The sequence below is a fragment of the Eptesicus fuscus genome, chromosome 11, assembly GCF_027574615.1.
Source record: "Eptesicus fuscus isolate TK198812 chromosome 11, DD_ASM_mEF_20220401, whole genome shotgun sequence".
NCBI lineage: Eukaryota > Metazoa > Chordata > Mammalia > Chiroptera > Vespertilionidae > Eptesicus > Eptesicus fuscus.
The window spans coordinates 64,898,340-64,915,002 of NC_072483.1; the positions used below are offsets into that span (position 1 = coordinate 64,898,340).

The window sequence follows — 16,663 nt, forward strand, 5'->3', positions numbered from 1 at the left end:
ACTATAATAACAAAAATTGAGCTTTTAAGAAAAGTTTTTGTTTTAGTAGGCTGGTTTCCTAATTAAAATATTTTGGTCCCCAATTTAAAGTAGTATGACCAAAAATACTTGCCAAATTCAGACATGTTTTATGTACAAATGCGTTCTTTTTTTTTTTTTTTTTTTTTTTTAGCCACATTGCTTCCATGCTATCAAGTCAAGACCTGAAGATAGTAGTTGGAGCCCTTCAGATGGCAGAAATCTTAATGCAGAAGTTACCTGATATTTTTAGTGTTTACTTCAGAAGAGAAGGTAATGTCATTTATGATTAATTTTTTAGTCTGAATAGTATTTTAGCAGATCAGAACAGTTATAAAGGGGTTATTTTATACTTCATTGTATAGTTACTGGAATATTTTAAGGCAATATTCCAATTGGAATCTTCCAAATGCAATTAGTCCAGTCCTCTAATTTAAAGGAATTTGAATGTTGAAATCAGCCCAGGAGACATGATACTTTTCCATTTTCTTTTTGAAGACCTCATAGATGAAGCTGTGTCACTCATTCAGGTTTTATCCTTTTAAAACCTAGCAAGTTATTCAAAGAAGTTCTTTGTCATCAACAGAAATCTCTTGATGGCTTTTTTGGTCTTTTAGGATACTTTGGTGTTATGTGAGGGTACAGAAAATAATGGTATTTTCCCCTCAAGTAATCTTTAGCTTTGTCTTCTATCTTACCAACAATACTGGTTCTTGCAGCATATGATCTATTTCCCATTTTTTGAGCACCTTTTCTTATGCTGGATTAATATTAATTCACATCTTGAGAATGCAGTAGACATGCTAGTGTGATAGTGTTGAATCAGAAGAGGTTTTCACCACTTAGTTCTGTTCAAATAAAGATAGGTTTTCAAAAAAGTCCAACACCACATATTAACATGAAATAGAAGGTAGACTCGCTTCACTTTCCAGAGATATGTCTATAGTTAACAAATCAGGTATATATACAAATTGATGTTTTCTATGCTCACATAAACATTTGGTATGTGTTTTTGTTTTTAGCCTTAGGTTATCCTGTATTTTGCAATCTGTACTGTGTTTTTGGTTTTCTATGTTTTTGTTGTTGTTTGCTTTTCAGTTGATTTGGAAGTATATCAGAATCAGACTCTTTTTTTTCAGGGTGATTTTTGTTTTACTTTGATATGATCAATTATGCCATTATATTGATTTTTCTTCCCCCAGTAGCATATACATCATGTTTATTGGGGAATCTTGATTGTTTCTAGTGCTTTGCATCTGGCTAAGTCCACCATTCTTTGAGGTTTCACTTATATATCACTTATTTATGAAGATCTTGCTTTATATCTGTAAGATCCCCCTACTTTGTGTTCCAACAGCACCATATTTTTCCTCTAAGCCCATTATTCTTTATTTGTAATGTCTTGCAAATTATGTCTTTCCCACTGGTCAGTAAGTGCCATACTATATCTTTAGTACCCAGCACAGAGTCTAGCATATGACTGCCACAAGTATTTGTGAAATGAATGCGTGAAGTTTAAATTAATTTGGACATTTTTTTTTTTAAGAATCTGATGGAAAGCTCTGGACTCTTTCCGCAGAAAAATGTGAATATGGGAACATGCACTCACATGCATTCAGACACACACCATTGCATAAAATTTTGGTGGTTCTTGGACCATCCCCTATGTACATCTTCCCATGATCCTAGCCTGGATATAACCCTTGCCATATAAGTTACTGTTTAGCTTTCCTATACACTTCCAAGGGTGTGTGAAAATCTTCACCTTTCCATAGCTGGTGTTCTACTTTTGGCAGCAGTGTTACTGAGAGTTTCTCTCATTGTAGCATTTGAATTTAACTAATGATTGTAGTTCTTTACTCCCTTTCTGATCTAGCCCCACAGGTGCACTTTGTTTCTCTAATTGATTATTACTTATTTTAAATTTCTAGTGGGACTTTACTTGTGACCCTATTAAATTTCCTGTGGTCGGGTTTTGAATATTAGAAGACATTAAATACAAATATTTTTCTTTAATTTTGAATTTGCCTACTACTTTTCTAAATGGAGTCAAGTTGTAAATCCTGGCACCTAGACCCCCCTACCCATTTGCCAGGTACTTTTTATTCATTCCCTATAAATCAGTGTTAGCATTAATGGGTTTAGTAATGGCAGGGATGCGATCTTGATGAAAACTCACTTGTTTTAATCCCTATTACTATGTAGGTGTAATGCATCAAGTAAAACACTTAGCAGAATCAGAGTCTTTGCTGACAAGTCCACCAAAGGCATGTACGAATGGGTCAGGATCCTTGGGGTCCACAACATCAGTCAACAGTGGAACAGCCACGGCTGCCACTAACGCGGTGGCTGACTTGGGATCCCCCAGCTTGCAGCACAGCAGAGATGATTCTTTAGATCTGAGCCCTCAAGGGTAAGTTGGAGTCGTGTTGTGACTTCTGTGCTCTTTGCCTTTTAACTCTGCCCTGGTGACTGAGACTCACACAGGGAATAATTTGTTAGAGAGAATGCACACTATATTTTTTCATTTGTATTTTGTTAGATGTTTAATGGGAATGAGAAGAAAAATGAACATTTGTTGCAAATGCTGTATATTGAGTCCTGTTTGGGAACCACAAGAGATACGTGGTCCATTTCCATTGATATAGAAGGGAACTAAGACTCAGAGAAATTAAATGACAGTGTCACATACTTATTTTACAGATGTAGGATTGAGCCCTCATTTCTGATTCAATAATCTTGAATTATTTACTGTATTACATACAGCATACATAAAGAAAATTCTCTGTTTTTCCCTCTTTATCTGTTTTTAGATCCTTTTTTGTACTGTGTTATTAAGGACATTACCAGATCCTCGTATTGGTTTTAATTTTGTTGTGTTGAAATGAATCACAGTCTAAAAATGTTTTTGTTTCTTTGATGTTAGAAATTTATTATTGCTGTATGAGTGGTACATGATGAACCAAACTCAATTCTGAAATTCAGGATGTATTCATGGTGTAATGCTCCTTTTTCCTCCTGTAATGCTCCTTTTTACGATGAAAAGTAGATCTTGCTAAAATATATAGCAAGTGGGCTCTAAAAATTTAATCTTGTAAAATGCAAGGTAACATTGTCCAGTGTGATAAACTAGCCCATTCAGGATTCCAGCTGCTTTTGGCGCCACCTGGTGGCAGTTGTCTACTTTAGTTTAAATATGAATTTTGGCAAATCTGGGACTTGGGGGCACAGATTGGGACCTCTGGCACAATTGCTGTCACTTTAGGAAGCCCCTGAGCTTGGGTGGCACCCATGTTATGGGCCCAATTTAAGGAGATTGCATCTGGAGAATACTGGGGCCCTCCCGCTTCCCTGTTCTCAAGTTGGAATTGTCTTCCATTTCCCCTCACATCCTTGCCTGCCTCCCTACTTCCTCCCCAGCTCCACTCTCTCCCTGTAGCTGCTGATTTAAACCTTAAGTTATGCAGGGTTTTACTCTATAGCACAGGCGTAGCGCCTGAGATATCATAGGTACATGGTGAAATGTGATAAATTTCAGACAAATACAGTATTTCTGAGCCATTTGAATTAAGGAATTAGACTTGATTATTATTGGTTCTAACAGTTGATAATTCTAAAGAAAGAGAAAAGACTCTTAAAATTCTTTCAGAGTTTTAAGTGGTGCCATTTCCTTCTAATATAGTTTTAAATGTAAAGTTCATGTCAATTTGTAAAGGGGGAATTGTTCAATCATATTAAGTTTATTCTTTGAAAGTTTACTTGTCCTGTTTAGTTTTCAATGGACTAATGTTGAAAACTATGGACTAATGTTTCAATGGCAGATGTTGGAAGAATTTTTTCAATTTTTCCAATTTTATTTGAATCACAGACCCAACTGAACCAGAATATTTTTTCATCTTTTCTGTTGCATGTAACTTAGTTATTCCAAGAGATATTTCAAACTATTTCTAGTGTTGTTAAGAATAGTGAAAATAACACACAAATGCTATGTATATTCTGTTTAATACATTCTAATTCAAAACAGATTTATTTGTACTATCACTTGCTAGCCTTATTTAGGTAACTTTGTGTGGTTATTTTTTAAATTACTAAACTATTTGTAAATACATTGATTTAGAATGTTTTTGCCATTGCATACCATGAAATTTTTTGGGTAATATTGAAAAGTATTTTTATAATATTAATAGAGTTGTATACTTGTCATTTAGGTTAGGGAAGAATTATTATACTCAGATTTAACATACTCTTTTTTGTTTATGATTACGTAGTTCTTTTTAATGTTGGCTCTTTGCATTGTATACTTGTTTTATGTACTTTTCTATATGCACTACATTTTAACACAGAATTAGGTATTCTATTTGGTTTTATTTTGAATAGTTTATATAGTTAAACAGCTAGCTATTTTCTGAACTAATTATTTTCTGTGTTGTGTACCCCTAGAACATGACCAGGCGCAGAGTCAGCATTAAATAATCATAAATGGAAGATACCCTGTTATGGCAATATTTATTAACTCCCTATTTCTGCCATTTTAGCTTGCTTTTCAATGACTGATGATAATAAATCATGGTAATTGCTAAACTTATCCCATGTTTTTTCATGTGATAGTCGATTAAGTGATGTTCTAAAGAGAAAACGACTGCCAAAACGAGGGCCAAGAAGGCCAAAGTATTCACCTCCAAGAGATGATGACAAAGTAGACAATCAAGGTAATTCCTTTGATTAAACTATGGGTAGGTAAAAGGGAAATGATAGTAGTTAAAGATATAGTTTAAATATCCTATTAAAACTGCTGATAGCCCAGCCAGTGTGGTTCAGTTTTTGAGTGTTGACCTCTATCAACCAGGAGGTCACAGTTCGATTCCCAATCATGGCACATGCCCAGATTGTGGACTCGATCCCCAGTAGGGGGTGTGCAGGAAGCAGCCGATCAATGATTCTCTCTCATCATTGATGTTTCTTTCTCTCTTCCTCTCCCTTTCTCTCTCAAATCAGTAAACATATATTTTAAAAAAACACAAAACAAAAAACTGCTGATAGTTTTGAAGTCTCCTGAATACCTAGTTCTCTTAGTTCTTTTGGCTAATCTATTAAGAATGAGCATCTTGCTCTGGCTGGGTAGGTGAGTTGGTTAGAATGTAGTCCCAAAACACCAAGATTGTGGGTTTGATATCTGTCAGGGCACATTTAAGAATCAACCAATGAATGCATAAATAAGTGGAACAATAAATTCAATTGCTCTCCCTCCCTCTCTCTCTTTTCCTCCCCCTCTCTCCCTCCCTCTAAAATAAAAAAATATTGAAAAATTAAAGAATGGGAATCTTAAAATTCAGTTGGTTTTTTATTTGTTTGTTTTGTTTTTAATATACTTCATTGATTCTCTACAGAGAAGAAGGGAGAGGGATAGAGAGTTAGAAACATAGGATGAGAGAGAAACATCAATCAGCTGCCTCCTGCACACCTCCTACTGGGGATGTGCCCGCAGCCAAGGCACATGCCCCTCACTGGAACCGAACCTGGGACCCTTGAGTCTGCAGGCCGATGCTCTATCCCCTGAGCCAAACCGGTTAGGGAAAAATTCAGTTGGTTTTTATCAGTTATTGTAAAATGATTTAACTATCATTCTCTCTTCTTTTCATAGCTAAAAGCCCCACCACTACTCAGTCACCTAAATCTTCTTTCCTGGCAAGCTTGAACCCAAAAACATGGGGAAGGTTAAGTGCACAGTCCAACAGCAACATTGAACCAGCACGGACTGCAGGAGTCAGTGGTCTTGCCAGGGCTGCTTCAAAGGACACCATATCCAATAATAGGTGAAGTGGGGAAGATCTATATTCTATTCTTTGATTAGAAAAACAGCACATTTATTGTATGGAGATGAAACTTGGACTCAGAAGTGGCATAGTTCAAGAATATAGTATTTTCTCCGTTTTTAAGTCCTGTGCCTGGCTTTGTCTTGAGTTCCAGTGTTACATTTTAAAGATCTTCTAGACAAAAAAATCAACAAGGAAACAGCAATCCTAAACAACACTAGATCAAATGGATTTTTAATACTTTTATTTTTTCCTATTTTTAAAATTTTATCTTTATTGTTTAAAGTGTTACAGATATTCCTTTCTTTTTCCCCATTGACTCCCTCTCCCACTCTCATCCCCTCCCCAGGCCTTCACCCTACTATTGTCTGTGTCCATGGGTTATGCCTATCCTATATAATAAAAGGCTAATATGCAAATCGACTAAACGGCAGAATGACCATCGCTTTGACATGCACTGACTACCAGGTGGCAGACGCTCAATGCAGGAGCTGCCCCCTGGTGGTCAGTGCGCTCCCATGGGGGGTGTGCCACTCAGCCAGAAGCCGGGCTCATGGCTGGTGAGCGCAGCAGCAATGGCTGGGGCCTCCCGCCTCTTTGGCAGCGGTAAGGGTGTCTGACCCGCCTCTTCGGCAGTGGGGAGTGGGCCTAAGCCATCAGTCGGACATCCCCCAAGGGCTTCCGGACTGTGAGAGGGCACAGGCCGGGCTGAGGGACACCCCCTCCCCCCCAGTGCACTAATTTCATGCACCGGGCCTCTAATCCTATCAAATAAAAGCTTAATATGCTAAGTGTCTGACTGTTCGTTCAACTGTTTGACCAGTCGCTGTGACATGCACTGACTACCAGAGGGCAGGCACTCCAACTGGTAGGTTAGCTTGCTGCTGGGGTCTGCGAATCGGGACTGGGCGAGACAGGCCGGACATGCCCTGGAGCCCTCCTGTTATCCCTCCCCAGCCCCGATCGGGCAGCAGTGGGATCCCTCGGCCTGGCCTGAGCCCTCTCGCAATCCCTGAGCCCTCGGGGGATGTCGGAGAGCTGGTTTCAGCCCTATCCCCGAAGGCCGAGGTCCCCAGTTCTGCATGAATTCATGCACCAGACATATAAGTTATTTGGTTGATCTCTTCTCTCTCCCCCTTCCCCCGCCACACACACACCCCTTCCTTCTGAGGATCCTCAGTCTGTTGCATGCTTCCGTGTTTCTGGATCTATTTTTTTAGTTTATTTTGTTCATTAGATTCCACATATAAGTGAGCTCATGTGATACTTGTCTTTGATCTAGCTGCTGGGAGTCATGTATGTTCAAAACCAAATTATGTTCCCCAAGGAATCTGTTTCTCAGTTTTGTTCGAGGTACTGGAAAATTGACTTTTTTGAGGGAGTGTGCAAACATGTATTTTTATGACACCCCACCTCTTCCCTTTACAATGGAACTTAAGGATTTTAGAGTAGAGGGTTTTTTAGGAACTTAGAAAACTACCAGCTAACCTGTTTATACCAGTTTATGGCTTTTAAAAATTATGTCTTTAAAATCCTTGAAAATTGTTTTATTTTGTTGGCTCTGGATGTAGCGTACCAACAAAGGATTACTTTTTCTCCAAGTAAGAAATTTAAAAATGTGAAATGTCATTGGAAAACAAACAGGCTCTTTTTGTTTGGTTGATTGGTTTGTTTGGTTGGTAGTAGTTGTTTTTCAGAGTTTCAGTTAGTAAAAATAATAGAGCAAATATATTTCTGAAGCCATTTGAATTTGTAATTTAGACAGCAAGGTATCAGTTGTTATAGTTAATCATGTACCTAACCAGGTACTTGTTTCTGGTCTATAGTTCTCTACTTCAGCTCTCCAGAGAACACAAGTAAAGGAGAGTGCAGATATGTCTGTACCTTAGAAAGTAGTCATGCAAAATCGCTTTCAGCAGAATGCCTAGGAAACTGCTACCTTGTAGAGTCCCTAGAAGTTACTAGTAGAATTTTGTTTGCTCTTCATGCATGTGGGCATTTCTCTAAGTACATCTTAGGCCATTTTCAAAGTGAAACTTAATTTGGTTAATGTGAAGTCTGAATTTATTAGTCTAAACCATGGGCCAAAAAAGGTTTTATATGTGGCAGTTATTTGCCTTTGATCAGAAGTTATAATCGAAATTCTTTCTGTGTACACTGAGCTATATCCCCTTTTCCTTCTTGCAGAGAGAAAATTAAAGGTTGGATTAAGGAGCAGGCACACAAATTTGTTGAGCGTTATTTCAGTTCTGAAAACATGGATGGTAGCAACCCTGCACTGAATGTCCTTCAGAGACTTTGTGCTGCAACTGAACAACTCAACCTCCAGGTATTGTATCCAGTGCATCCTATTGCCCCCTTTTCAGTGTCTTCCAGCACTCTCTGTCTTGCTGTTTTTTTCTTGTTTTTAACTCTAGCTTTCCGCGGATTTAATCTTTATAGATAGACTTTTTAGCCAGGTATGTGCTAGTAGCATTGACATTCTTTAACTTATCTCTTGCTTTTATGCTTATTTCATCATTAAATGTACTAGAAATCTCATCTTTGACTTTTTTTGTGATTTTCCATCTTTATTGACAAATGAAGAAACTTTAGAAATATTTCTCAAACACATCTCTAAGACCTCTTTAATTTACAGGTATTTGAGTTGATAGGACACTCCTTAACCCCTCCACCTGGGTTCTCTAATAGTAGTTGGAGAGGGTTCAGGTTTATTAACCTTTTATATTTCATCTCATTCTTTATCTTTTCACTTTTTTTAATGTACTTTGAACAATTTGAGTAGTACATGTTTTTCAAGAAATTGACCATTTTATTCATATTTTAAATGTATTAGTTTAAAGCCCTACCTTGTATTCTTTTATTTTTTCATTATATTATAGCTCTTTATTCATTAATTTGACTTCTCATCCTCTTTTGTTATTATTGTTGTTTTTGAATTGTGAAGGTTTTTCTTTTTATGGTAGTATGAATCCTAGTTTTTTGTTTTGAAATATTTAACCTTTTGTGAATGTGAGTGTAATAGCATGTTTTCCAAGGATCTACCAAGAGTGCACCAGGCCCCTTCCTTTTTTGTTATGGTATTAAGAATGCATTCAGTTTCATTGGGGAATGTAAATTATGCATTCAGTAAGGGCTATTGAAATTAATATAGAAATATTGTTTCTAACTCTTTCAGGTGGATGGTGGAGCTGAGTGCCTTGTAGAGATCCGTAGCATAGTCTCAGAGTCAGATGTTTCATCGTTTGAAATCCAACATAGTGGATTTGTGAAGCAGCTGTTGCTATATTTAACATCTAAAAGTGAAAAGGATGCTGTGACCAGAGAGATCAGATTAAAGAGATTTCTTCATGTGTTTTTTTCTTCCCCAGTAAGTTATCTAACAATGTTTGTGTGAATCTTATTATAAGAATGACTGTTCACTTATGTATCTTTTCATCCCAGTAGTAATTTCTAGTAGATTTTGGTCAAGATATTCAGGTAAAGTTCCTAGTTTGCTTGTACACAGTTGGATTCCTTGGTCTTTTATATATGAAGTAAGCAGTAAAACAACAATGGTGGTTTAATGAAGCCAGTGCCAAAGTTTCCATGGTCAGTGTATCTTGAGTCTTTGGTTTTTCTGTAGGACAACCCATTAACTGTAGCTCTCCTGTGTGAATGCATTTTATTCTCAATATTTGTTTCCAAACTTATTGGAGTTTGAGATAAATAGATGATCTAGCTAGCTACAGTAGACATAGTGTAGCTATAACCATAAGGTAGACATACATATTTCCACTTTGTATGTAAAACATAGCAGATGCTTCTTTACTTAGGATGGAGGTCACATTCCAATTAACCCATTATAAGTTGCAAATATCTTAAGTCAAAAATTTATTTAATACATCATAGTTTCAACCCTGCCCGAATGTCATACTTCAGCCTAGCCTACCTTAACCATGCTTAGAATGCAATATCCCCAAAACACTGGCAACACAGTATATTGTAGAGGATCAGTTATTGATCCTCGTGATCATGCGCCTGACTGCAGCTGCAGCTCACTATGATTGACCAGCATCATGAAAGCGTATCATACCACATGTCACTACCCTGGAAAAAGATCAGAATTCAAAGTACAGTTTCTACTGAATTCTTGTCAATCTCGCACCATTGTAAAGTTGAAAAATTGTCAAACTGTCTTAGGTTGGGGACCATCTGTATTAAAAAATTCCATTCAAAAGTGCTTAGTCATATTTACAATGTGGATTATAAGGTCAGAATTCAGAGTAGCTCCCCTTTCTTTACTCTCAGTAGCTGAGAGCTAGAGAATAACTATTCTTGGAAACTAGTTTACAACTGCTTAAGACAAGGCATTTCTAAGGAAGTTTCTCTGGCTCATCTGTGTAGTAGAGCCAAGGATAGCTCTTCTGTGTGTAAGCGAAACTCCTTTACCCTATGCCTTTCCAGTTTGTGGGGATTTGAGCATTGCTTATATTATTTTAACTTGTGGGACTACCTGAAGCACAGTTATTTATTAGAGAGGCATAAGATGTGTAGCAATATTGGATGTACTTTTCTCCCATACTTAATATTTTATGCAAGTGTCATCTCTTTTCTGAAATTCCTTGGGGCTTTCTGGGTTTCAAGAGTTCTACAATATAGTACATGAACCATATATTACTTGATGTCCCCAGTAGGTTCTAAATATCACTCCAGATGCAGTAAATATTTTTGTGGCAAAGCATCAATACTTCTACTAAAAACTATGTCTGAGTCAGATTTTGCCACCAAATGAAACAATAAAAGAAAATAGATGAATGGTTTCCTTTTGTAAAACTGCCTATTAAAGTTTCTTGTTGAGGAGTGTTCCCTGTTCAAGAGGCCTTGTTTAACCTGTTGGTTGATTTGTAACTTTAGCTTCCTGGAGAAGAGCCCATTGGAAGAGTAGAACCAGTTGGTAATGCACCTTTGCTGGCATTAGTACACAAAATGAACAACTGCCTCAGCCAGATGGAACAGTTTCCAGTCAAAGTGCATGACTTTCCCAGTGGGAATGGGACAGGAGGCAGGTAAGGATCATTGCCTGAGTGTGCCCTTTTCCTTTGACAGTGCTAAATTAATCTTGTTGAGGTAAAGTGGCAAGAGGTCTGGTAACATCTTCATCTGCCTAAAGAACATTTAGCTATCATTACTGAATAAATTGAATAGTCTTAAAAAGTAAATAAAATACTGTTTATCTTTAAAATCACACTGTTTCTTAAACATAGTGGTTTAAAAATATATAACCCAGTCACTATTGGCAATTTGCAATCTGTTTTCCGTAAATTGACATACTTTATAATGCTTTTCTTCAAGAATTTTGTGGATATGGAAAATAAAACATTTTCGTTTCTGTGCAGTAGTGTGATTTTTATATGTGTTGTAAGTGTTTATAACTTTGTATTGTGGTGGGTTTTAACAAGTAAGTGTTTATTTTGAAGTTTTGCTGTTTTAAATAAAACTTGTGTTTTCAATAACACAGTAGTTTTATAGGACTCAATGAGATGCTGTAGAAAGAATTTATTGTAGGAGTTAATTGTTTTTTTATATGAAGTTATAAGCTTCCTAGAATATTATAACTAGAAGCCTGGTAAATAAGTTAGTTGTTTTTTTTTTTTAATCCTTAAAATACACAATCTAGTGTATTTTTAAAACATTCAAAATTTTGATTGAATTAAAACTATGCATCTTGAGTAGATTAATTGATCAATGTGAACTAGGTTTTTTTTTCTACCTTGAAATTTAATGTAGAGTATAATATTCAGGTTTTTATTTATTTACTTTTTATTGATTTCAGAGAGGAAGGGAGAGGGAGAGAAATAGAAACATCCATGATGAGAGAGAATCATGGATTGGCTGCCTCCCGTTCGACCCCCACTGGGGATTGAACCCACAACCCAGGCACGTGCCCCTGACGAGAATCAAACCCGGGACCCTTCATTCCACGGACCGACACACACTCCATCCACTAAGCCAAACTGGCTAGGGCTGATAATCAGTTTTGATCATTATGCTATATTGGAGTATTTTGTAAAATGAGGGGACATTTTCCAATATGCTGAGAAAACCATGAAGCTTTTCATTTTTACCCAAATTTGTATAAATAAGTATGTACATATGTATATATCAATATACTAGAATATTCTTTCCCATAACTGCTATTTACATGATTTATGAAACCTCGTAGATAACCATATTTTAAGCTTGTCTGTCATCTTATCCTGCCAGCCCTTTACTGAAATGAGCAGATTTAGACTGGTGTAGCTATTGAACCACTTCATTCAAAAGAATATAGCAAAGTTTGTACACCTGAAACTAACATAAGTTTGTGTGCCAACAGTAAAGTTTTTTAAAAATATATTTTATTAATTTTTTACAGAGAGGAAGGGAGAGGGATAGAGAGTTAGAAACATCAGTGAGAGAGACGTCGATCAGCTGCCTCCTGCACACCCCCTACTGGGGATGTGCCCGCAACCAAGGTACATGCCCTTGACCAGAATTGAACCTGGGACCTTTCAGTCTGCAGGCCGATGCTCTATCCACTGAGCCAAACCAGTTAGGGAAACAGTAAAGTTTTAAAAGTGATTTTATAGTGGACATTATTTTATTTGTCATTTTATAATAAATTACTTGAATTGCTGGTAAGTGTTTACTTTGTGCCTTAAGAAAATGCAGAGTTTGTATTATCTTGCTTTTATTTGAATTAATTTTGTTGATTTTGAAAATAATAGAATAACTTTTTTTCACAAATTATCTTGAGTTTTTCTCTTAACAGAGGATCACAGGCTTTAAAATTTTTCAACACACACCAGTTAAAATGCCAGTTACAGAGACATCCAGACTGTGCAAATGTGAAGCAGTGGAAGGGTGGACCTGTCAAGATTGACCCCCTGGCTTTGGTACAAGCGATTGAGAGATACCTTGTAGTTAGAGGTACTCTTCATAATGTATGTTGTGTGTTTATATGTACATTTGGGATAAAATTAAGGAGTTTATAAATTATTTCCCTTCTTATTGCTTTTTCTATTAAAACCTAGCATCAAGAACTGTGTTCCCATCATTTATTTTATGTGTAGTATGTAGAAATGTGTTCAGCGTAGTAGAGTTTGACTGCTTCACTTGAGTGATAAGTTAATTTTTCTTGTTGGAATATAGTAGAAATGACATTTTGTATTTGACACTTTTCTTAGATCTTTCTGCTTTGTAGATGAAAGTGTTTTTCTAAGACTATCTTAGCTTAAACATAAATACAGGCTTTTCTTTGTCATGTAAAATTTGCTAGGAGTTTAACAACCTTCTCGGGTTTTTAGGTTATGGAAGAGTAAGAGAAGACGATGAAGACAGTGATGATGATGGCTCTGATGAGGAAATAGATGAATCTCTGGTAAGGTACTATTCCCACCATGTTGTCATGTATAATGTTCAGGGCCTATAGGTTAAATAGATTTTGTTTTGCTTCATTCAGGCTGCTCAGTTCTTAAATTCAGGAAATGTAAGACACAGGCTACAATTTTACATTGGAGAACATTTGCTACCGTATAACATGACTGTGTATCAGGCAGTACGGCAGTTCAGTATACAGGCTGAAGATGAAAGGGAATCCACTGATGATGAGAGCAATCCTCTAGGAAGAGCTGGTATTTGGACGAAGACTCATACAATATGGTAAATCTCAAAATGATTTTGTATGTTTGTTTGTTTTTACCTACTTCGACACTATTCGTGTATTTTGGAATTGATGGCTGACTTTCATAAGGAGAGGGGACCCTAAATCCTACATTTCATCATTAAAAGCCACTTCAAATATCTTGTGTGTGAGTGCATGTGGGTGCATGAGTGTGTATATTTATCTTCCTCATTAAGTCAACTAGATACAAAATGTATTCTTGGATATAATTATAGTTTATATATCTACTTTTCTAGATTTATTTCCGGTATTTAAATAAAAAAAACATATTTTTGTAAGATGATGTTCCTTTAGCTATTAAGAATTGGGGCATCTCTGAATCTTGAGAAACATTAGATGCAACTTTGTCTTGTTTGTGAATGTCTGCTACTTACATTTAAAGAGAGCTATTCTTCTCAGAACTCCTAAGCTGGTGTTCTATGAAGCAGTGCCATTGGTAATTTTCTGAATCTGTAAGTAGGGAGAGAGAGAAGGTAGATCTCACAGAGTTCTCTGGTAACTCTAGTATCTGTGGCTTGCACTTTGGCCTTGTGGAATAATTTGCAGTTTTAATATCTGCTTTTGGTTTAACTATACCCATCCCTTTAGGTACAAACCCGTGAGGGAGGATGAAGAAAGTAATAAAGATTGTGTTGGTGGTAAAAGAGGAAGAGCCCAAACAGCTCCAACAAAAACTTCCCCTAGAAATGCAAAAAAGCACGATGAGTTATGGCATGGTAAGTTGCAATATGAAGGGAAAACTGCCATAGGTCAGTATCTTCCTGTCTTCATGGTTTTAAAGGAGTAATTTATTTGTATCCAGTAGTAGTAAAATCTTTGAGTATAACTTAGAAAAAAAAATGAAGTTACTGCCAACATTTGATGGCTTTTAATTGAACCCTTGACTTTAAAGTCTAGAACATGAAAACGTAAATATCTGCAAAATTAAATTTGGTAAGAAAATTGGGAAAAACTTTTCCAAAAATATTTTCCAAAATATTCTTTCCATGAAGAACTCATGTTTGCATGAAGGCTAGAACAAATTCAGTAACAACACATTAACTAAAGAAGAGACTGATAATTGGCAGATGGGCCCTTAATTTTTATTGGCATTCATTATGATAGTATAATCCACTAATGTAGAAAGGAATAAAAAATTTTGCCAGGTATTATAATGGCCAATAGAGTGTAATATGTCATAGCATCTCCCAAATGACTTCTTTTCCTTTACAGTATTTTCTTATTTAATTTTGCTGGTTTCCTTCCCCTCTCTTTTATATGATAGTAACTAGAGGCCCAGTGCACGAAATTCGTGCACGGGAGTGTGTGTGTCCCTCAGCCCAGCCTGCACCCTCTCCAATCTGGGACCCCTTGAGGGATGTCCCACTGCAGTCGGACATCTCTCTCACAATCCAGGACTGCTGGCTCCCAACCGCTCACTTGCCTGCCAGCCTGATTACCCCCTAACCACTCCCCTGCCAGCCTGATAGACGCCTAACTGCTCCACTGCTGGCCGATTGCCCCTAACTGCCCTCCCCTGCCAGCCATCTTGTGGCAGCCATCTTGTGTCCACATGGGGGCATCCATCTTGTGTCTTGGAGCGACGGTCAATTTGTATATTACTCTTTTATTAGATAGGATGCTTTAGCATTTGTCCACATTCTCATTCCATGGGGACTCCCTTTATCAGGAATTTCCAAATACTGGTGTCAGTTGATGAAATTTTCCTGGTTTACATAAATAAGGGCATTGTAGGAATTATTTTTTTCATAAAGCCAAGTTCTTTTTAAAAAGGTCTTTGTTTTTAAATGTTTGTTTCTTTGTTTATGGTGATAAAGATTGCCTTTTTTATGCAATGATAGTGTTGTGATTCTTAATTCTTTTGCTCAGTTAAAGCAAATGGCAACAGTGTCAATCCCTCACTTATTTATTTTTATTTTCATGCTACTTGGTGAGATTTAAGAACAGAGAAATCACAACTCCTGCTTGGAATCTATCAAAGTCTACCCTGTCCTAAGCCTTGGATTAAATAACCAAATCTGAAATATACAGGCAGTGTCTATAACAGTGAATTTAAATTCAAACATTTTGTCTTTACTCCTCTCTGGCTGTTTTATCGTTAATTATTATTTCTGGTATAAAGAAATGCAAACGAGTTAGTTTTTCTTCTTTATGATGTTTATTTGGGTATGGGAAGGAAAGTGTAAATTTCATAAACCTGGATGACTTATGTATAAGATTTTTTAAAAAAGTTCAAGCTTATCAATGCTCTACCAATAAGATCCAAGCGTTAAATCTTAACAACCTACAAGTACTATTTTAGGCATGATAAGATGACACTGGCTCCATTGGCTTGGCCTTTCTAACTATAACACTTAACTTTGATCTTTTGCCCCCTAGATGGAGTGTGCCCATCAGTATCAAATCCTTTAGAAGTTTACCTCATACCTACACCACCTGAAAATATAACTTTTGAAGATCCATCATTAGATGTGATTCTTCTTTTAAGAGTTTTACATGCCATCAGTCGATACTGGTATTACTTGTATGATGTGAGTATTATTGAAGTTTTCCATGATGTGTTATTCATTACGTGTTATCTCATAGTTTCTGTCTAGTGATTTATGAATTTCCTGTTGTACTAGAAACAGTGACTCAGCTAAATGATCCTGGCCCAGTGAAGTACAATGTACTCATCAGTGGGAACTTCTCCCCTTTTATTTCCTGGCCTAGTTTTTAGATTTCTTCTCTTGGCAGACTTGTAAATTTATTAAATTAAGCTACAGCATAAAATTGAACATACTTTTATTATAGTTAAAATTCTTTATGTACATTTAAACCAAAGTTCATTTATCTTAGTTAAGATGTATATTAAGTAAAGAGTTGGGTGAAAGTTGAAAGCGGCCTTTGATATTTATATAGTGTAGGGAAGAATGAAGGAGTTGGCCTTGCATAAAGCATTAATTCCCACATCAGTGATTGAGCCAGTACTCATAGCATGTGGGGGTTGAGGTGTTTCAGCTATGCATTATAGAAAGTCTCCATTTGTGTTAGGAAACAACAATGAGAAGCTGTATATTGTGTTTTGGAAACAAGTGAAATCTGGGCACTTTGTATACATATTTGGGGATAAAGGAAGAGATAGTGA

At 36.6% G+C, this 16,663-nt stretch overlaps 1 protein-coding gene across 16 annotated transcripts in view; it reads left to right on the forward strand.

The window, feature by feature from the left end:
* The window catches only part of TRIP12 (thyroid hormone receptor interactor 12), a 136,664-nt gene that overhangs the window by 103,039 nt on the left and 16,962 nt on the right, over nucleotides 1–16,663 (forward strand). For 11 of the 16 annotated variants that reach the window (XM_054722826.1, XM_028150798.2, XM_028150800.2 and 8 more), the window contains 12 exons: nucleotides 173–291; nucleotides 2,224–2,431; nucleotides 4,627–4,727; nucleotides 5,660–5,831; nucleotides 8,019–8,160; nucleotides 9,010–9,201; nucleotides 10,728–10,879; nucleotides 12,610–12,782; nucleotides 13,160–13,233; nucleotides 13,315–13,514; nucleotides 14,125–14,252; nucleotides 15,916–16,067. In XM_054722826.1, coding sequence (XP_054578801.1) covers nucleotides 173–291; nucleotides 2,224–2,431; nucleotides 4,627–4,727; nucleotides 5,660–5,831; nucleotides 8,019–8,160; nucleotides 9,010–9,201; nucleotides 10,728–10,879; nucleotides 12,610–12,782; nucleotides 13,160–13,233; nucleotides 13,315–13,514; nucleotides 14,125–14,252; nucleotides 15,916–16,067 — 1,813 coding nt within the window. The remainder of the gene's footprint in view (nucleotides 1–172; nucleotides 292–2,223; nucleotides 2,432–4,626; nucleotides 4,728–5,659; nucleotides 5,832–8,018; nucleotides 8,161–9,009; nucleotides 9,202–10,727; nucleotides 10,880–12,609; nucleotides 12,783–13,159; nucleotides 13,234–13,314; nucleotides 13,515–14,124; nucleotides 14,253–15,915; nucleotides 16,068–16,663) is intronic. The other 5 variants (XM_028150802.2, XM_028150803.2, XM_028150813.2 and 2 more) reach the window with 1 other exon arrangement.